This window comes from Pangasianodon hypophthalmus, chromosome 3 (genome assembly GCF_027358585.1).
Source record: "Pangasianodon hypophthalmus isolate fPanHyp1 chromosome 3, fPanHyp1.pri, whole genome shotgun sequence".
In the NCBI taxonomy this organism is placed as follows: Eukaryota; Metazoa; Chordata; class Actinopteri; order Siluriformes; family Pangasiidae; genus Pangasianodon; species Pangasianodon hypophthalmus.
Genome location: NC_069712.1, coordinates 23386993 through 23409172, shown reverse-complemented (window position 1 = coordinate 23409172; position 22180 = coordinate 23386993). Strand labels below are relative to the sequence as shown.

Below are 22180 nucleotides of genomic sequence, written 5' to 3'. Positions count from 1 at the left end.
TGCTTTTTTATGGTTTTAATCAATTAATGAAGCCACTGTACATTGTAATTGTACAATGCTATCGTATTTTGTGCAGGCAATTAGCTTGTTATATTGTAAATAAAAAAAAAGCCTGATAGACATGTCATTGCTAAATACACATACAGTTTCAACTAATTTACACTCAACTACAGTTTTCTTACTGACACACCCTCAACTCTGAGCTCAAAGAAATCCCGAGTTTCCCCACTCGTAATTACGACTTTTTGGTGGCGTTCATATGCGTTCAACTCGTAAATACGAGCTTTCCGACGTCACTCGAACGCACCATTAGAGCAGGGAAACATGTTGGGAACCTGTGCGCTGCAAACCATTACACTCTGTCGTAGTGCTACAGTTTCACCATCAGATGGCGCCCACATGTCCTCTGTCTAATTTTTATCTAATGTTCTACATCTAATCTAATATCTAATATTTGTCTTACTTTTTTTGTAAATAAATATTGATTTCCCTGAAAATGGGTAATAATTGTCTTCAATAACTATTTTCATAAACGTTCCCAGATGCACCTGAATAAAAAAAAAAAAAGACAAAACAATCGCTCATTAGTTATAAATAGAATATATCATTAATCATAACACTGTTACTGTAGTTGTTTTGAGCCAGTCGTGTACAAGCACGGAATGATTCCGCTTAGATATCGGCGGAACTCTTCCTCTGTCCCCAGTTTCCAGCCGGAGTGGAATCATTGTAATGGTCCGTTAAAATCAAAATGGCAACTCTGCTGTCTCCGAGGCAGTGTGATAGCAATCCTGCAACACCCGGAGCACAGTCTTTAAAGGTATGTATAACTATTATATGGTGTATTTTGCAACCTATTTGCATGTTATTTATGAATTATAATGGAAACTTGGTATAATTGAGTGGATAAGTGAAAATAAGCGCGCGCATCTCGCCGGTTTCTTTGTGTCTTGCTAGGTTGCTAACCACTCGGCCTGGCTGATTGTATAGCCATTCAAACATAAAGGTTGTTAAGGGTTAAGTCTCGGTATTGTCACCGTGTGGCTTAAAAAAAAAATACAAACTATGTTAAGTCTTGGGGACATAACAGCAGCATAATGTGTTATATTTGGCTGCGATAAATGCCACAACCGTGCAGCAGAAGCGGTATCGCTCTCTGAGAAACAAAACAAACGCCAGCTAGCTCGCTTCGGTTACTCACAGACTCACTTCACGCTGAAATTCCCCTGAAGAATTGCCTTCGTTTGTGCTAGTGATGTGCACTGATTATCAGGACAAACCCAAATGAAGCCCAGACGCAGCAGGAATAATATCAGTGCAGGAATGCTTTCTATATTTGTCAATACATATAAGTAGTACATCATTGATTTAATATCTGTTTAAATATATTTTATAAAATACAATGCAAAGTAATATAATTCTGTTAATTAAAAGGTTTGGTTGAAAATGAGCCGTTTGGGAGCCAAAAGAGTTTGCTCTCCTCAGTGAGCTGAGACAAGTGATCAGCCTCACTGAAAAGAGCGAGGCAGAATTCCCATCAGGAGTTTGTACTCTCTTTAGGATGACACGGAGGAGAATTCGAGCGACGGCAGCCAGGCGCCCAAGAGACGCAGAATGGGGTCAGGAGACAGTTCGAGGAGCTGCGACACCACCAGCCATGAACCAGGGTACGAGCTTTTACTGTGTTAGTCACCGAGTTCCTCTGGTACATGCTGAAGAGCATCCCAGCTGAACATAACACTTCCTGCAATTTGTTTTTAGATCTTAATGTGAAGAGTTTAGTGAAAAATCTCAAATGTACACTATTTTCTTGAATTATTCAGCCAAGGTATAATTGGCACTGGAGCTAGGTGCCTAACACATCTATGGGACCTTATTAACACCAGTTAGCATCATATTGACTGTATTCTGAAATCTGATACCGTTTGTACAATTCTAATTTAATAAAACACAAGACTGCATTTAATATTGTAGCTGTAAACCGATTAGCCATAACATTAAAACCATCTGCCTAATATTGTGTAGGTCCCCCTTGTGCTGCCAAAACAGCTCTGACCTGTAGAGGCATAGACTCCAAAAGACCTCTGAAGGTGTGCTGTGGAATCTGGCACCAAGACATTAGCAGTAGATCCTTTAAGTCCTGTAAGTTGTGAGGTGGGCCTCCATGGATCGGACTTGTTTGTCCAGCACATCCCACAGATGCTTGATCGGATTGAGATCTGGGGAATTTGGAGGCCAAGTCAACACCTTGAACTCTTTGTCATGTTCCTCAAACCATTACAAGAAAACGTGATTCATCAGACCAGGCGAGCTTCTTCCATTGCTGCATGGTCCAGTTGTGACGCTCACATCCCCATTATAGATGCTTTCGGTGGTGGACAGGGGTCAGCACGGGCACTTTGACCGCTCTGTGGCTGTGCAGCCCCATACACAGCAAGCTGCGATGCACTGTGTGTTCTGACACCTTTCTGTCATAGCCAGGTTTAACTGTTTCAGCAGTCTGTGGTATTGTACGAGACGGACTAGCCTTCGCTCCCCACGTGCATTGGGCGCCCATGACCCTTTCACTGGTTCACCGGTTGTCCTTTCTTGGACCACTTTTGGTAGGTACTAACCACTACACACCAGGAACACCCCACAATACCCTCCATTTTAGAGATGCTCTGACCCAGTTGTCTAACCATCACAATTTAGCTCTTGTCAAAGTCGCTCAGATCCTTACACTTGCCCATTTTTCCTGCTTCCAACACATCAACATTGAGAACTGACTGTTCGCTTGCTGCCTAATATATCCCACCCCTTGACAGGTGCCACTGTGACGAGATAATCGTGTTATTCACTTCACTGCTCAGTGGTTTTAATGTTATGGCTGACTGGTGTAGACCTTCATGAACAGTATTTCTAATAACTATATTTAAAATACAGTGTACTTTTTGTAATTTGCATTGGGTGATTATAAAAATGATTTTTTGTATCAAAGCTCTTTTGTATTCTGTATTTTTTTTTTTTTTTTTTTTTTAATGCAGATATTCCTTCAAGTGAACTTGATGTAAACTGATGCTCATGAGATTCCGGAGCATTTTAGAGGATGTTCTTGCACCAGAGCTGCGTTTATAGCTAGAATTTCTCTGTTAGCACCAAAGGCTTATCAACGGCAGTGTGTTGTGTGTGTGAAAACGTCTGCGCTTCTCAGAGAGGAAATGCAAATGTAGCAGTGTGCCAACTTGTGGCATGTTGCAAAAGTCATGTGTGTTTGAACTTTAATAAGTGTTTAAAGGATTTCACATGATTAGTCATGTCTTTCAATATTTTCTACTTTTCAGTAGCTATCAGCCTTGATACGAGCTGTCAGGCAAAGCTAGACAAGTTAAGCTTGGAGAAAAAAAATGCAACAGCAGTTTTATAAAATGTTACTTTAGAACAACTATTAAACAGTTTTCATGTTTTTGTTGTGTTTCAGTACTATGTAAGTAAATTAGACATATTTACATTTTGTATTATCTCGGCTGTGTTTTTGCCTAGTCTTTCTCATACATTGTGAGAAGTCACACAGATTACTGGAGATTACTGAAAACTCATTGTGGCTTTTTGGGTAATTTTGATGTTTCCACAAACCATTCCATCTATATAAGAAATGTTCAAAAACCCTTCATTTATTTTATAACAGTGTTTAACTTCTCCTCTTCCTGATATGAACTCTTCTGTGTCTTGTTACAGACCGACATATTTTCCTGCTGAGAATCTGACCGAGTACAAATGGCCCCCAGACGATACGGGAGAGTATTATATGTTGCAAGAACAAGTCAGCGAGTATTTAGGAGTCACCTCGTTTAAGCGGAAATATCCAGGTATTAGGCCTACCTGCATCCCCACACATGCATTACCTCGTCCCCTCCTCCTGAATGGGATTACACGGAATAGCTGATACACACTGGTTTTATTGTGATGTTTAAGGGTGCTTTTGTACCTAACCTAACCTTTGCGGACCAAACGTACTTTTTCTTTTTCTTTATGTCTGTTGTGAATGGTTTGAATACTTCTCCCACACACACTCAGGTGTGCAGTAAAACAACTGAAACCTGGTCCTCCAAAAATCAGCGACTCTGTCCTCGTCCAAGTTAACCATCACAACACAGATTTACAAGAGTCCACACAAAATGGCATGAAAGGTGCTAAGTGCCTGTAGCACTGCGGTAGAGTTAGTATTCATTTCCACATGCAAATCTTTTGGCTCTCATAACATTTAAATTCACAGTGAAAGCTGCTGGTACCTGAGCCACGTCCTTTGTCTGATTTGCAGCAGTATGAGCATTGTGAGCCTGTGTTAATAGGTTAATAAAAAAAAAAACTACCAAGTGCAGAACAACATGTATTTATCTAGAGCACATGCAAATTAATGCACACACACTTTTTTTTTTGTTTCTTAAATGATGCAGAACAGAATGTATTTATCTAGAGCACATGCAAATTAATGCACACACATTTGTTTTTTTGTTTCTTAAATGATGCAGAACAGAATGTATTTATCTAGAGCACATGCAAATTAATGCACACACATTTGTTTTTTTGTTTCTTAAATGATGCAGAACAGAATGTATTTATCTAGAGCACATGCAAATTAATGCACACACATTTGTTTTTTTTTCCTTTAAATGATTTAAATACATTTTAAAGAACATTTTTAGGGAACGTCTCCGATATTATTAGCTAGTAGGTAACAACTACATCCTGTCTTTTTTTCTAATTAAATATGCATTTGCACGGCCTGCAAAGGAAAACCAGCTGACAGAAGCAATAAGTCACCATAAAAACATACCCCTCCAAATTCCTTACCAATCAAAGAACACTCACATGATATGTGATGTGCTTGAAAAAACAGTGTGTCCCCAAATGAAATAAAAAAATGTTAGTGTCATAAAAATTTAACTCTGGCACAGACTTTAACAAAAAAGTAGGTGTGAAAACAGTCAAATTACTTCTTGTTTGATTCAGGTACTGTAATAGCAAAATAACTGATCTTCCACTGAATCTATACCACAAATGTGTGTGTGTGTGTGTTTTGGTTCTTTTCTAGACCTGGAAAGGAGAGACTTATCTCACAAAGAAAAACTTTATCTTAGAGAGCAGAACGTCATCACAGAGACGCAGTGTACATTAGGTAAGCTTTAAGCTTTTCCCCAACATGTAGGTGTAAGAAATTTCAAAGTATTTTCAAGTTGGTCAGTGCAATATGACAGTCTGATATTGATGTTTGATATGTTAACATGATTATAAATTAATCTGCGTATTGTCGTCGTTGGGATTTTGCTAAGAAAGCACCAACAAAACTGTAGAATCATATTATAATCAATAAAAAAATCTATATTTACAAATAAATTAAAGGAAGTCCAGTCAGTCAATTGGTACGGTGAATAACGTATTTATATTCACCTTTCTCTTTATTAGGAGCACCTGCACATTCATGCAGATATTTAATCAGCCAATCATATGGCAGCAGTGCAATGCATCGAATCAAGCTGGTCACAAGTTTCATTTAATGTTCACATCAAACATCTGAATGAAGAAAAAGTGTGATCTCTGTGACTTTGATCATGGCGTGGAAGCAGAAGGGCTGGTCTGAGTATTTCATAAACTGCTGTTCTCCCCTGGGGTTTTTACACACAACAGTCTCTAAAGTTTACGCAGAATGATGCGAAACACAAAAAACATTGAGTGAGCGACAGTTCTGTGGGAGGAAACTCCTTGTTGAAAAGAGCTCTTAAAGGAAAATGGCCAGATTGGTTTGAGCTGCCTGGAAGTTTATAGTAACTCAAATAATCACTCTTTACAACTGTGGTGAGCAGAAAAGCATCTCAGCTTGCACAAAACATCGACCCTTGAGGTGGATGGGCTACTACAGCGGCATTAACAACACATTAGGGTCCATTTGTTTGAGCCAAGAACAAATATCTGTGGCTATCAGTGGGAACAGGCTCACCCAAACTGGACAGATGAAGATCAGAAAAAAAATCACCTAGTCTTACTCCAGTCTTCAGCTGTCCAGTTTGGGTGAGTCTTTTCCCATGATAGCCTCAGATTCTTGTTCTTTGCTGACAGGAGTGGAACCTGATGTGGGATTCTGCTGTTGTAGCTCATCCACCTCGTGGTCTGATGTGCTGTTGCATTCTGAGATGCTTTTCAGCTCACCACGGTTGTATAGAGTGATTATTTGACTTACTATAGATTTCCTGTCAGTTCAGACCAGTCTGGTCATTATCCTCTGATCTCTCTCAGCCTGAAAGAAATACTATAGAAATATTATAGAAATACTCAAACCAGCCCATCTGGCACCAACCAATCATACCACAGTCAGAGTCGCTGAGATCACATTTTTTTCTTCATTCTGATGGTTGATGTGAACATTACCCTGAAGCCAGTGGCCCGTATCTGTGTGATTTTATGCATTGCACTGCTTCTGTTACCACATGCAGCGCTCCTGCCAAAGCCATGATGTACTGCTCTGTTTACACTGGCCCTAGCAGGAGCATCACTAGATTATTGCAGGGGAGGCTGGAGCCCAAAATAAGTAAACGAAATAAAGCAACTACACGTATGCAATAAGTGTAACTTTCACTTATTGTTCGCAAGTTACTATTGATGAGTTGGGAGTCATAAAGGACGGGTTGCAAGTTGGTTTTTATGCCACTTAAACCCCTTGTCCCCATCTTTGCTTCAAGTATAGTGAGTGATACAGTGATCTTGTTTTAATTTTTAACCTGTATATCAAGTATTAATTTGTAATTCAAATTTGAACACGTTTAAAATTGTCTTCAGATCATTAATTTAAAAAGCCGGGCTAATATCTGGTGCCTGCATTTATATGGTTGTTTTGTTTCTGCTAGGGCTTACGGCTTTGCGCAGTGATGAGGTTATTGATCTGATGATTAAGGAGTATCCAGCTAAACATGCAGAGTACTCGGTTATTCTTCAAGAGCGGGAGCGACAGAGGATCACCAAAGAGTACTCAGTAAGCACTCTGAGTGCGGTAAGTAATATAATTTTATAAACGGACAAATTTTAGTTCAAGCTTATTCATCTGAAATTTGTTAAATTAAAGCTACAGGATATACAATCTTTGAATTCTGCTGTCTGATAGACGTATGATATTGCAAGCTGCATGTTTCAGAGCATATTGTGGTGTGTGGTGTGTGCCATGTTCTCTGTTGACACACATTAATCTCTCAGCTGTGAGTGCACACAGTCAGAGAGCATTTAGGGCTGCGTACCAAGTAGTGTGTCTAAATAGTAATTACTCTAGTGGTGTACAGACAAACTATTTGGTATGGGAGAATGCAGTTTGGGATGCGACAGACGTGTTTGCGACTCTGAGGATATAATTAAAAGTTGCAAGTGAATAAAAACATTATTGTGCACATCATTGTGACTGTCAGTTACTGAGTCCCAGGTGAAAGATCAAAACCTCTCGGTTACTCAGGTGTATTCACACAGCGTGATTGTGTAGGCTCACATCAGTCAGTTACCTGATCTGTGTTCTCCATCTGTTTTTTTTTTTATATCTAATTTGTGTATTTTGTTTTCCTGCCTGTCAAAAAACATTAGGCACAGGCCACTTACTATTAGCACTACTAGCAGGCCCTTTCACACCTAGCATCAACATGCATCCTGGGTGAACAGTTTGTAAGTGGACAGCACTATGTCCTCGTTCACGCATTGTGATCTGAACACTCAAACTAGTGCTTGGGGGTCGTCTGGAATGCATATGGCTACATCGCATTTGTACTGTGAAGCGAATGCGTATCTGACAGTAACAAAGGATCGACTAATCGATTGCGTCATTGCTCTAGCCAGAAAATATGGAATCATTGCTGTTTGGAAATGGCGCTGAAAGGTAGAGCTTTCTGCCACTAGGCTAACGGATAAAGATGATGCTATAACAGCAGACACAAAAGCAGCTGCTTTACATAGCTTCATTCATTTCATCTCTCATTCATTTATAAGTTTTTATTAGCAGATCACACGATTAAAATGGTTGAAACAGACCGTACAGGTACATGAGAGAGAATTCGCAAGACAGTTCTGCGTGAAAATAAATGCAGCAGAAGACTGTCGTGATAAATGTGAATGGCAGGCTTTCTCCAGCGCAAACGATGTATGAGATCCGATCACAAGTGGTCACCAGAGATGCGTTCGTAATGCTAGCTGTGAACTCTATGCGTCTCGGCTGTCCTTTTGTGATCTGATCACCCAGGACGCATGTTAATGCCAAGTATGAACGGGACCTTAGTTACAAATCCAGGGCTAGCAGACAACTTAAATCACTCACTTGCTCTTTCCTATAAAATAGTAAAATACAGAGAAACACACCAAAACATCCTATTAGTCACTAGCAGGCTCAACAACTTCACAACCGGGTAACGAGGATAAATTGTATGATTATCATTTATTTGTTTGCAACCAAAGGGAACAAATTTGCCTTTTTTGTTCATATTATAGAGTAGTAATTCATTCATTTCATAAAAAATAGCTTTAAGGTAAAAGGCAACATTTTAAGCTTTTGAAGGAGTGGCTAGGTTTACGTAAGGCCTTGAATTGTTCCTTTTGTGCATTTGGTTTGTACTTTTGTTTATATTTATACATACACAAATGCAATATATATATATATATCTTTGACTCTGTAGCAGCAGCAAAATCCTCAAAAGGTTGAAGCCAGCAAAGTACCAGAGTACATCAAGAAAGCTGCGAAAAAAGCAGCAGAATTCAACAGTAACTTCAACAGAGAACGCATGGAGGAAAGAAGAGCCTACTTCGATCTTCAAACCCATGTAAGACACAGCAGAGTGAAACGCACTGATCACATCTGCATATCCTTACCTTTTCATTCAGATACAACATGAACACCTGATGAAGTGTATAGTGAACACTACAGTGTATAGTACAGTAGTTTCATTGGAAAGACGTGATTGGATGTCTGTGTGTGATTAGATGTGATGTTGGATATTATGGGAGGTTTCAGTTAAGGGCTGGTTTTGTACAAAGCAATATCAGACTTGAATTACATTAATTGCATTATAATCTGAACTACACAGATCAGCTTCAGACAGTAGTATGTGCACTGCCTCAGAGTGTCGTTAATGTTTAAGCCCCCAGTGTTTTTCACGTGGGCTAGAGTGTGCACGTTTTCAAAAAGGAAGCACTTACTGTGCACAGAATATGTACTCTTACACAACCATTTGTGTCGTTCAGCAAATTCCGGATGAATCGTTATTTTCAATTGTTATTTGTAATAATAACTTAATATTATTCAGAACATTCTTTATATACAGTTGAGGTCAAAAGTTTACATCCCCTTTCAGATTCTGAAAGGGGGATGCAAACATTTGACCTCAACTGTATTATAATTTATTAGTAGTAATTATAATTTCTAACAACATATTGGAGAGTTTTGATTCCAGACTTTCATCCAGTGTCTGATTCACTTTGATGACGTATAGGCTATGGAACTGGTGGACATTTTCTTTATTCCTGTCATTAATACAATCATACATTTTTTTTGTGCTAAAAGTCCTCATATCTAGGTTTTTATATGATGTAATCATGCTCTTCAGATATTTTTTTTTTTTTTTCTTTTTCATGAGCTAGGATGCATTTAGAGGCTTTATATTGCAAATTACGTCCCTGCCTTTCTTTAGCCAGCATGTTGAACTAAAATGTTGCATCTCTGTAAGTTTGGTTTGTCTTCTTTTGGTCTCACAAACAGCTTGTTCTTTTTCCGTGCAGATAATTCAGGTACCTCAAGGGAAATACAAAGTCCTCCCACCAGAAAGGACAAAGACTGGGCCCTACCCAGTTGCCCTCATCCCAGGACAGTTCCAGGAATACTACAAAAGGTGTGATTACTAAACCTAAATTAGCTCCTTATTGTGTCTGTAAGCACTAACCCAAGGTGCTAACTGAGCTAATCACGGCCTGTAAAAGGTTTTTTTTTTTTTTGGTGTGTATGTGTGTATGTGTGTATGTGTGTATGTGTGTATGTGTGTGTGTGTGTGTGTGTGTGTGTGTGTGTGCTTGAAGGTATTCTCCAAATGAGCTACGCTACCTACCATTAAACACAGCTTTGTATGAACCTCCACTGGACCCTGAACTGCCTGCCCCAGACAGTGATGGTGACTCAGATGATGGTGAAGATGGAAAAGTGGATGACGGCAAGAAGAACAAGGGCTCCTCTGTAAGATTTAAACTCCTCATTATATGTTACTATCTGCCGTAGGTGGGACACAATATTCATTATTATATATTATATATAATTATAACTTTAAAAACCATGAAAATAACCATATCATGTTTTTATCTGGTGCCTGCTTACAGCTTTATATTCAGAAGAGAACAACATTAAATGTTGTTCAACACTGCCATGGCTGGTATTACATATTACAACCACTGGCAAAAATTATGGAATCACCACACTTAGAGGAGGTTCACCCAGCTTTTTTACTTGATAGCAAACAAACAAATCACAGATATGACACAAAAAAGGTTTTGTTCAATAGCTTAACACTCTGGTTTGTGAAATATACATAAAAAAAAAAATTACTGACATTTTTTTTTATTAATGGCATGTCTTTTTCCAAATCAAGTAGAGGAAAAAATTATGGAATCAATTTTTAATTTCCATTTCTAAAACAAATACTGGGACAAGTCTAAAAATGCTAATAAGTCAGCAGTTAAAAGGGAGTGCTTACACACTTTAATGGGCTGTTGGACTTGGCTAATTGAAAGGAAACATGGCTCCAATGAGAGAGCTGTCAGTTGAAACAATGGAAAGGATTATAAAACTCCTTCAACAAGGAATTTCAACATGGAGTGTGGCCAAAGAAGTTGGTTGCTCCCAGTCAGCTGTGTCTAAAATTTGTTGCAAGTATAAACTTAATGGGAAGGTTATGAAAGGTAGATATACAGGCAGACTAAGGAAGATGTCAAAGCAACAGGATAGAAAACTCAAAGCACTATGCCTTGAAAATAGAAAATGCACAACAAAACAAATGAAAAACAAATGGGCGGAAACAGGAGTCAATGTCACAGAACTGTAAGAAACCGGCTGAATGAAATGATATTTATATATAGAAAAGCCGAAAGAAAACCAGCACTAACACCAAAACAGAAGAAAACAAGGTTACAGTGGGCTAAGGAGAAGCAATCATGGAGTTTGGATGATTGGATGAAAGTGAAATTCAGTGATGAATCATGAATCTGCATTGGCCAAGGAGATGATGCTGGAACTTTTGTCTGGTGCCGTTCTAAAAAAACATATAAAGATGACTGCCTGAATCAATCAAATTTCCCAACTCATTTATGATATTGGGTTGCATGTCAGGTAAAGGACCAGGGGAGATGGCAGTCATTACCTCAGCAGTCAATGCACAGTTGTACAGTAAAATTTTGGACATTTTCTCATTCCATCCATAGAAAACAGGTTTGGTGATGATGAAATAATTTTTCAGGATGACAATGCATCTTGCCACAGAGCAAACAGTTTTAAAGCTTTTTTTCAGGAAAGGCATATCAACTCAATGACATGGCCAGCAAACAGTCCGGATCTCAATCCAATTGAAAATTTATGGTGGAAAGTAAAAAACCTGGACCATGTTAAGGCTCCACCCTGCAAAGCTGATCTGTCAACTGCTATTCGAGAAAGTTGGAACCAGATTGATGGGGAATATTGTTTTTCATTAGTGAGGTCTATGCCTCGAAGAATAAAAGCCAGAGGAGGAGCAACAAAGTATTAACTGTGTTTTTTTGTTGATGATTCCATAATTTTTTCCTCAACATTGAGTGATTCCATAATTTTTTCCTCTACTTGATTTGGAAAAAGACATGCCATTAATAAAAAAAAAAATTTCAGTAATTTTTTTTTATGTATGTTCCACAAAGCCAGAATGTTAAGCTATTGAACAAAACCTTTTTTGTGTCATATCTGTGATTTGTTTGTTTGCTATCAAGTAAAAAAGCTGGGTGAACCTCCTCTAAGTGTGGTGATTCCATAATTTTTGCCAGGGGTTGTACATATTTTGGTTGGGGAAACTAAGATGGTTTTAGAAACAGTCTAGTTGCAACAGAAAATATGGTTCGTCCTGTCATCCAGAGCTCACAAGTGTAAATCCTGATGATGACACAGCTATCCGTGGCCGGGAGTCCAAGAGAGCGAAACTGGCCGTGTTCTCAGGGCGGGAGGGATGGCATGCTCTCTCTCTCCCCTGTCAATCACAGTGACACTAGCCAACCATAGGACATCTGTGAGCTCATGTATGCAGAAGTGGGCACATAGTATCCTCCGGGTGTGTTACACTGCCCCTGCTGCTCCTGCATGAGCAGCAGTTGGAAAAGATGTGGTCAGCTGGCTTCATATGCCTCAGATGAACAAAGGAATAGCCTTCATCCTCCCTGATTGCTAGCTGTCGTATGATAAGGAAGAGCTGCCTGATGAGAGGGAATTGGCCATGACTAAAAAATAGGGAGAAAATTGGGGGAGAAAAAACCCAGCCTAGTTAAGAGAATTGCAGCTAGGATGTCTAGGATGATAATAATCCCATTTCAGATACTGCCATGACATTAATAGCTGACAATATTCAGTATAAGAGGAATTTTAGTTGTCAACACTGTTGCGGTTTCCATACAGGACAGTTCAACAGGAAATACCTCTGATGGAGACAGCCAGGACAGTGGGGTCCAGTCCAAAGGCAAAAGCAAAGATGCCACTCCACGCACCCTCCAACACAAATCTGTTCCTGGGTACAAGGTAGAAGACAAAAGCCCCTGATAATTTTTTTTCTTCCCCTTATTTTGCCCTCTCAGTTTTTCTAGCACTTTCAAATGAGAAATCCACCTCTGTTCATCTGACCCAAGTCTAAACGATGCTATAATCTTAACCAGCACACACACACATACAGGCAATTTTTTTGGGACTGCAGTCATCAAGGGAACTTTATTTTCCAAGTGTGGTACTTGTTTGGTACCGTTCGGCCTTTTGAGAGGTCACTTTTTCAACACAGACTTTGGGAGCAATAATGTTCATGCCAGTAATGTGGCACTGTTGTTATTTTAAGGTTTTAATGCTGAGTTGCACACATTGGTTTTTCTTTCTTATTTTAAAAAATATATATATATATTTACCCCTACTATATAAGCATTACTTCAGATGTTATGAAATACCTCTTGGTCAGTTAAGCTGAAAGGCGAGTGTGGAGACATGATTGGCTGCTACTTTCCAAGGATTTATATTTATTATCTGTAGAAATGAAATCTAAGTTTTCTTCTTCGTAAAGGAGAATTCCTTCCAAAAACAAATGTCATCAAAGTAAAAATCATGCAAGATAAAAGTTTTGTACCTGCATTTTCTTTTGCTCGAAACCAAGTGAATTTTTTCAGAATGATTGGGTAAAGAAACAATTAAGAATAACATAATCCTGGCCATTTTGGGTGGAATTCACCTGCACCTGCAAGATGTGGTAGCATGCAAGTGTTTCAAACTACTGTTTGACATGAAACAGTTTTGGTAAAATGGATGGCACTGATTTTGTAGTCGACCAGCCAAGCCATGTTTGGTTTCCCTGTTTTGCTTCTGGCTTTTCACTGCAGTGTATCCGTTACTTGTTACTAGTTACGTTAGCCTTGTAGCTCCAAAACTAAGAAAGGAAACTTAAGACACCAAGCATATCTTGGCTGATCAGCATTTTTTTTTTTGTTTGTTTGTTTTGCTGTTGTCAAAGCACTTTGGATCAACAAAAGGTATACCTTCACAAGAAGGACTGAACTAGGACAAGCACTGCTTTGGAGAAAAAAAAAAAACGATATCTTTTCTTTTGGGAACTTATTGTAAAAAAATCACACTTTACACATCTCAATAATAATCAGTATTTAGTAGCTCTTCTAATCCTCTCATGCTTTGTTCTGTAGTTAGCATTACAGGACGTTCTGCCTGTATAGCTGTATTGTTTTATTACCATAATTTTATACTAAGGCCTGCTTTAGATCCAAATCCAAATAAATCTTCTTATATTTTTGCACGAAGGAGCATATTAGTTATCAAATCCATCACATTTAATCTAACGTATCTACCTCGTGAGACAGACCCGATTATATAAACCTGACCCTGGAAACGTGTTAACCATTTCTAGGGCCGCGCGATTCTTAATGAAATAAATGGAATACATTTTTTTGGACTTAGAGTTGAGATCACAATTCTCACTCAAGATTCTTTGACCAGTTTTGTAAGGAACAATGTGTATATTTATTAAAATCTTGCATCACTTTTAAAGACTGTGGTAGCTACATTTTTCTAACAGATGTTTGTGAATGACCGATGAATGATGTAATGACACATTTGTACTGCAGTAGTCTAAATAACAAAAATAACTGCCATTTAGTATAAAACTGCAGTCATGTTAGGGTGCCAAGAGCACAGTGTGCCCTCCCAGAATGAAAACGAAACCAGCCATATTAACAGCTGGTTAAATCATTAGTTGTGTCACTGTTTCAGTTCTTCTGTCAGTAGTAACTCACAAGACACTTTTTAATATGCACTACATAATATTAAACATATTTTCCTTCTCACTACAACCTTGTGTTTGGGGAAATTTAAAAAAAAAAATCACTTATTTTTAATAACAACCCCACACACCCCACCCCATCCCACCCCAAAAAAAAAACACTAAATGTACCAGAAGATCCTCATCTTGTGGTGTATTTTTCCCATCCAAATTTTATTTATATACTCTTTAATATTTATTCATTGCGATAATTAAAGACTAAAATGCAATTATTATAAATTATAATTGTTATAATTATTATAAATCATTTTGTGTAAAGCATGCTAGGTACAGCTTCTGTTGATCCATTTCCTGTACAGGATGATAAGTTACTTTACATCTCTTCTACGATTTCCTGTGTCCTGTTGAGTGTTATAGTGCAACTACTATGTCTTTTACAGTGATATTGTTTCCCCCTTTTGTAATGCATTTAACTGCATTAGAACGTCTCTTACTGTGACAGAATGAAGGCTTATATCCTCATGTTGACTTAACTGTGAGCTTTATTATCAGCGAAAATCTGTCTGACCTGCAAGTTGCCCACCTACTTTGCATTTGCTGATGTCCTGACACTGCTCTTTCTAGCAGTTTTTATAGTGTGGTCTTTGACCTGTTAGACCTGCATATTAGTTAAGCATTTGAATAAAAAGATTTTAAAGAAAGTAGGTTGCAGAGATTTTTTGGTGTGAGCGCTAAACGACAATATTCAGCCTATTATCAGATCAAGTGTTTCATGTGTGCTCTTAAAGCATGAAATATGAAATGCTTTTTTTTCTTTTCCTGTTAGTTATGACTTTTTTTTTTTTTTTTTTTTTAAACAGCCTGAGAGGTAATGCAGAACTGTATAAAGGCATTGCTTTGGTAAAGGGAAGCTTATGAGCCCTAATTAACATTAAGCAAATAAACAGTTTGCCTACTTGGGTAACACTGCCCAATGTGTTTGCACATATTAGACTATTATTGTTTTGTTGTTAATTTTTTGATTGAAGATTTACTGAAATAAAGGATCATGATATTGCTGATGTTTGATAAACAAAAGTGCAAACAAAACAGGGTTTCAATTATGAGATGCCTTTATTTAATGCAAATACAACAGATATTTGCTACTTTAAGGACTCTGAAGATACCGCTATACTGTGTGAAAAGTGCTGTATGATGTCATTTTATTATGATATCAATATCATATTGCCCAACCCTGCTAGCGTGTGTTATATGGACCTACTTACACTCTGTTTTACTGAAAACGTTACGCATATTATGCTGTTTAGGTTGCTGTACTTTGTTTAAAACTTTTGGCCTTAAGTGAAGACCTGAAATTGAGTCTTATAAGTATTTTGGTTTGTGAGGCCCATGACCACAGAGTCTTATGGGAGTTGTAGGACCTTTTGGTTGCCATGGCTTTTATAGCATTACTCTGCCCTTGCAGCCTAAGGTCATTCCCAATGCTATATGTGGCATATGCCAGAAGGGTAAGGAGTCCAACAAGAAGGGCAAACCAGAGGCACTCATCCACTGCTCTCAATGCCAGAACAGCGGTAAGTAACTACTTCAAATGTGCTTTTTCTTAAATAGTTATTTAAAAACATACCTAAAGTAGCACTATACACTAGGTTATTTACAGCATTTTTACAAAAAGGGGTTCTGAGAGCCATGGACAGTGTACCCATGATTAGATTTTTTGAGCATATTCCAGCTATGATTGGTTTTCATTGGGTTCAAATAGAAACCTTTTTTAAATTATTATTTCAAAGTAAAATGAAATATGAATAACTGAGTTTTAGATTTATTTACTTCATTTTTTATAAATCAGAAAACTTTTGCACTTGCCTATATTATTAATTGGTTTAAAAGCTTTGCCTTATTTTAATCATTTATTTGAAATTGCAAAAAACACACAGTAGGGGGGTTAACCATCTGTTTACATCATGCTCCTGTCCATCTCTGGTCATTTATGTTGAGAGTGCAGTTTGCGTGTGCGTGTGTGTGTTCGCTGAGGGAGACCTGTTTGTGTATTCAGGTCACCCGTCCTGCTTGGACATGAGCGCAGAGCTGGTAGCGCTAATAAAGACCTACCCGTGGCAGTGTATGGAGTGTAAGACTTGCACAGTGTGTGAGCAGCCCCATCACGAGGAGGAGATGATGTTCTGTGATAAGTGTGACCGTGGTTTCCACACCTTCTGCGTGGGAATGGACTCCATTCCCTTGGGTAAGAGTCTCCCACTGATATGGTTTGTTGACTAAGAGTAATTTGTGCATACTGCTTGCGTTTGAAACTTTGAATGAATAAGCAGAATAGTGGAGAAGTCCATATGCTGCAACTGTGTCTGTAGTACTGTGCACCTTAACCTTTACAACCGATATATTTGTTTCTGATCCTGATCTCAATTTTCGTTAAATCCTTGCACACCATCCTGTGATCTTCAGCTGCATTATAGATGATAGAATTATTCAACTCCTTTCCCTGTAGAACAGCTTTCAGTGCTTTGTTGTGGAACTACTGAATGTCCATGTTGGTTTGGTTGTTGCCTAAAGTTAATCGTGCTCTGCATTTTTATTCTAGGATGCTGGGTTTGTGATTGCTGCCATAAGGACATTTCATCACCTAAGAAAAAGGTTACTGGCAAAACGCCAAAAAAATCGAAATAAGATTATGTGAAAAATGTCAACCCAGGTGCTTGTGTGTGTGTGTGTGTGTGTGTGTGTGTGTGTGTGTGTGTGTGTGTGTGTGTGTGTGTGTGTGTGTATGGCAATTATTTCTGTTGTTTTGTAACTGAAAGACTAAACATGCAATCATTTGTGTGTGTGTTTTCTTTTTCTATTTCTTATTTGGTATAGTAATTAACCAATAGCTGTTTTTTTTTTTTTTTTAACTCTTTGTAAAATAAAGTGCAAAATGTCATTGTTGTTGCTCTCCCTTCACTCTGTAGTCAGATATACTGATCTGTTCACTGAATATTATTGCTCATCATGATCGAAAGGTACCAAATGGCAGAAAGAAATAAAGGAAGCAATGAAAGTCTGCAGGTGGTTACCATCTTGTATGCTCTTTCAGAAAGCTGCACTTGGTAACCCCCAGTTTTAAGGCTCTAAGTTAAGCAGTGATGCCTGTAAGATTCTATAATTAAAGGCATTTATGTACGATTTCTTTTTGAAAAATTGCCTCTGTGTGAAATACTTAAGAGCACGTGGCTTCTCCCTTGTGGGGACATTCTAAATGATGCAGTGTGAGTGTGAAGAAGGTCCACTAGATGGAGATAGAGCACCTATCTAATCCTGGCTTTCTGGATTGGTGTCAAGCCAGGATTTATCTCGTGTCAGGATTTATCTCGAAATCCATTGGTTCCTTTTCATATATTTGATTTCTGCATACTACAATCATTTTGTCTAGACTTGTAAACTTATATACTTCACCAGTTCCAATTAATGCAAATTCACTCCAAAATATTTCATTATTCAACCATTTTGATGGCTTTTTGTTTAAGGTGCAGCATAAGGTTGTAATAGTTGGAAGCAGACTTTAAATACAGTACAACATACTACTAAGATATTAAAATAATTGACACATTGACTGGTGTATAGTAATTTCAGCATAATACACGTAATTTGTGTTAATTCCTTACACAGCAATAGAATTATAGATCAGTTGTGTGTAATAGTAACATCAACCTTTCATATTCTGCATTTTTTTTTTTTAATAATGAAAAGAGTGCATTTTCTTAAGAGCAATGGATAATTTTATGAGTTGGTTGCTTTAAGCATTATTTCTACTCTTTCCAAACATGCTTGTGCTTTCAGGTTATAAAGAGTGTCCAAAAGGTGTACAGGTGGGGTGGAGTGGAGTGGAGTTTGTCATTTCATCCATTTACAGCCAGTTAGTACATAGTGAAATGAAACAACGTTTCTCCAGGACCAAGGTGTTACATAAGACAAACACAGAACAACACAACTACAAGAGACTACATAAATTTATACATGAAGTACACAAGTGCAGACAGCACAAGACAGTACAATGCCTACTGGGATAGACAATGGGCACAGTAAGTCCCAGTGCAGCGCCGACCAGTACACAGTTCTATTAGAAAGTGAAATCCAGTGACAATAGTGCAAAGAGTACAATGTAAGTATCTGAAATAGTGTAAACGTAAGAGTAGCAGCCTGTGTACAGTATAATAAATATTGTAGCAGCATAATGTGCAAAAACGTGCAGAAAAATTGCAAGAGGATGGAGGATGCTTTGTGTGTGTATATGTATATACATTTACATTTATGGTATTTGGCAGACGCCCTTATCCAGAGCGACTTACAGTGTATGTGCGTGTGTGTTCTTTCAGTCCAAATTGCATAATTGCACATTTCTGTCCAGTTGCATAGTAGATAAATTATTCACCAGCCAGCCTTACAGAATTTGAAATTCCATTAGAAGCTTGAAATGAACAGTTTCCCTTTTCCCTGCATGCCTGAGTAGAGGATATGTGTGTGATATGTGAGGATATGAGCATTATTTCCCTCTGTTTTGATGCTGGAAACTAAGCGGTGGTGAGGCTGTAACGATGGCCCTCATGTACTGTATAGTTAAACAGTAGACTCTGAGCTCCGGCACGTGCCTCACACCTGTCACTGCTGCACAATGAGAATTCTCCTGCTTCTTTGTTAATAACCTGAGATCTTTCAAGTCAGTGTCAAATAAAGATATAGAAGGTGTAGTAAATGGAAAAAAAATGGATACATATAGGCCAAAGATTTTCTCTTTCTTTAGTTAAGTCACATGAGCCACATCAGACAAAAAGACATATAAAAAATGTGTGTTATTGTTGGACAAGAACAACTTTAGGTTATCAAAATTCTGTGAGCAGCTTGCTGTTGCCAATTTGGAGCACAGACTTTAGGGCTAGGAGAAAAAAACCCCACCAAATTGCCTTGTACTCTGAGATCATACCTGTACTAGGTCTCCTCCCTCTCTTCTCCATCAGTGGCCTAGTTGCATTAGTTAGACAGAGGATGTGTTTTTCATGAAGACTGCAGAACATTTCAGTAGGGCTATAGCTACTGGTGAACAGTATATATTACTGTAAAGACTGGTTGTACATCAGCTGATGTTAAGCTTAGGGTGTAATTCACCTTTTATCAAAGCAGATCAACTACTAAACACTCAACTCTATATTAAGAACACTATTACGCCTTCTCACAGGAATCTGTGGATGGACCTGATCTAGGCGTGTGCTAGTCCGCAGGTGCCTAACTAAAGCTTAGCGCTGGTTGCAGTTGTTGTATGACTCTACACAGGTTTTGTTAAGCATAAGTGTTAGAACTCTGCAGCTGCACTGTCACCTCGAGATTCTCATTCCGCCATGACTAGTAGCACAAGCCTCCAACCACTGCTTGCTTTATTTCTTTTATTTATTTATTTATTGATTGTGGATTGGGGGGGTGGGGGCTTCTGGTAGCTTTTGTGCTGAAACAAAATGGGTGGAGCCTAATAATACAAAGGTGCCAATAATCATATTATGGCTGTCAAGTTATTTAGATGTTCCTGGTTTTGCCATCAGTAACTCACCGCACTCCTGTGAGTGAAGACAACATATGGATAATGCCCTGGCTTCCTGTTTTAATGCAGTGTTGTTCAGGCTGGGTGGACTCCTGGGAAGAGGAGCACTACCTTTGACCTCTGGGAGAACTCATTTACTCTGGCCCGCAGTGAGAAGATGATGGGATCTGCAGGAAGGGATGTAGCCGTCCAGCTGTCTTTGGAAACAAGCTGCAATGCTGTAGGATCCCAGTGAAGTGAAAGCTGCCCTTTTACACAGAGCAGCAGTGCCTGACAGCCTCATCCATTAGTCACTAAGGTCACCTTTTTTTTTTTTTGAAGATTTTAAGCTTAAGGATCTCTTTAGGAAGCTCATTATTTGGATCATTAATTTTTTTATCCCTCTAGGTCACAGGTGACAAGCTCCTCAGTGGGGGAGTAATCATTTATCTTCTGCTTTCTACGTCTTTTTCTGTTTGTTTTCTGATATGGTGTTTTGTTCATGGTTGGGAGTGCAGCACTTGTACGTTTTCACAATGAAGCGTTTGATTTTACCAGGCTTGCCCCCTACTACCTCCATTCCTAATGCAGGACAGCTGTGGAACCTCATTCCTGGACCTTTATGTGGCGCCGTGGACGTAATTCAAGCAGCCATTATTTACACACTCAGACCCATCCTTCTTGACAAAAGGAAGAGAGCCTGACGAAAATTGTCAGCAGCTATAAAATATCCCAGAATCCACCTGTTGATGTTCCATTCTGTGTCTAAGTATGATGTAATGTGGCAAACTATCATCACGTTCAACCTGAGCCCAAGTGCGACCTGACATATCATAAACAAATGCTGTGCAAAGAGCAAACTGTGGTAGTTCTACTATCAGATATCAGATAAATCCGTATTCCCCAGCAAAGATGTGTGAGAGCTTCTTCTGTTAAGGAAAGTAGAAATAGTAGTAATTTATGGCAGATTTATGGATAAATATCCAAATATTACACAGAAAAATCCTAAATGCTGGATGAACACGATTCATTATTTATTCACTATTGAGCAACTAGTTTTTATTTATTTTAATATGTTTTGCTGTGTAGATGCAGTGGTTCTCTGAACATCCTTATATTTAATATCCTTAAATTTAAATATGTTAATATTAAAATCTGTATAAAAAAAGCCTAAATAAACATGAGAAGAGCATGGGTATTCAGACCCATCTATTCTGGTAAACCTTAATTTATTCAAATTAATTCAAATGCCATGTAATTGATTACATTAACAAGTTGCCTGATTGAGTGAATGGTCTCTGCTTGTGTGCAGGATTAAATCAAGTGACTACGAGGTTCCTCAGTGAGACAGTGAATAGAGTCATGCAAGAATCTTAAGGTTCATTCAAAGCAGGACAGTAATAAAATGATCTGTTTCAGTCAGTTTCTCAGCAAGACAATGGTCTGAAACCCATAGAAAGGTATCCTGCAGTGTCTCCAGAAAAAGAAAGTGAATGTTTTTGTGGGGCTTAAAACCATGAACTGAATTGTGTTTAATGCAGAGAAACGTAGAGACAGTTCATCATAGATGGTTCAGGGCCTGTGAGATATTGTATTATTGTATTGTATTTCATAAAGGATAATGAAGTAAATATTTGACTTAAAAATTCCTACTAAAAAAATGTAAAAGAATGTTTAAGTTCTTGACTATTGGTTCTCCCATCTTCAGTAATCTTACTGAGACTGTGACTAGTCAAACCCTGCTGCATGTTTTGTTGATTGCATTGAACACTTACAGAGTCATAAGTTGACAGTTGGGTAGTGTCACTGCCTCACAGCTCCAGGGTCCTGGGGTCAATTCTGAGCTCAGGTTACTGTCTGTGCTGACTTTCTGTGTGTGTTCTCCCCGTGTCCGTCTGGGTTTCCTCCAGGTTTTCTGGTTTCCACTCACCTCACAGTAATGTGCCTTTAGGTGGATTGGCCCTGCCATGGACTGGTGTCCTATTCAGGGTGTGTCCCCACCTCACACCCAGTGTTCTGGGATAGGCTGCACTACAACCCTGACCAGGATAAAGCTGATACTGAAGATGAATTA

The 22180-nt window shown here is 38.5% G+C and overlaps 1 protein-coding gene across 1 annotated transcript; it reads left to right on the top strand.

Moving 5' to 3' along the window:
* The first annotated feature begins 706 nt into the window (after positions 1 to 706).
* phf10 (PHD finger protein 10) lies at positions 707 to 17738 on the top strand. Its single transcript, XM_034303119.2, has 12 exons — positions 707 to 820; positions 1561 to 1667; positions 3718 to 3848; positions 5075 to 5158; positions 6882 to 7024; positions 8679 to 8822; positions 9778 to 9887; positions 10072 to 10225; positions 12674 to 12793; positions 16009 to 16117; positions 16600 to 16788; positions 17143 to 17738. The coding sequence occupies exons 1-12, from the start codon at positions 752 to 754 to the stop codon at positions 17226 to 17228; spliced, it is 1446 nt and encodes a 481-aa protein (XP_034159010.1). The 5' UTR covers positions 707 to 751; the 3' UTR covers positions 17229 to 17738.
* Positions 17739 to 22180: the final 4442 nt, after the last annotated feature.

Coding starts and splice junctions, on each gene's coding strand:
- phf10 (XM_034303119.2), top strand. CDS start 752: ATGGCAACTCTGCTGTCTCCGAGGCAGTGTGATAGCAATCCTGCAACA. Junction 1,668..3,717: donor ACCACCAGCCATGAACCAGG/GTACGAGCTTTT, acceptor GTCTTGTTACAG/ACCGACATATTTTCCTGCTG. Junction 12,794..16,008: donor AATCTGTTCCTGGGTACAAG/GTAGAAGACAAA, acceptor CTGCCCTTGCAG/CCTAAGGTCATTCCCAATGC.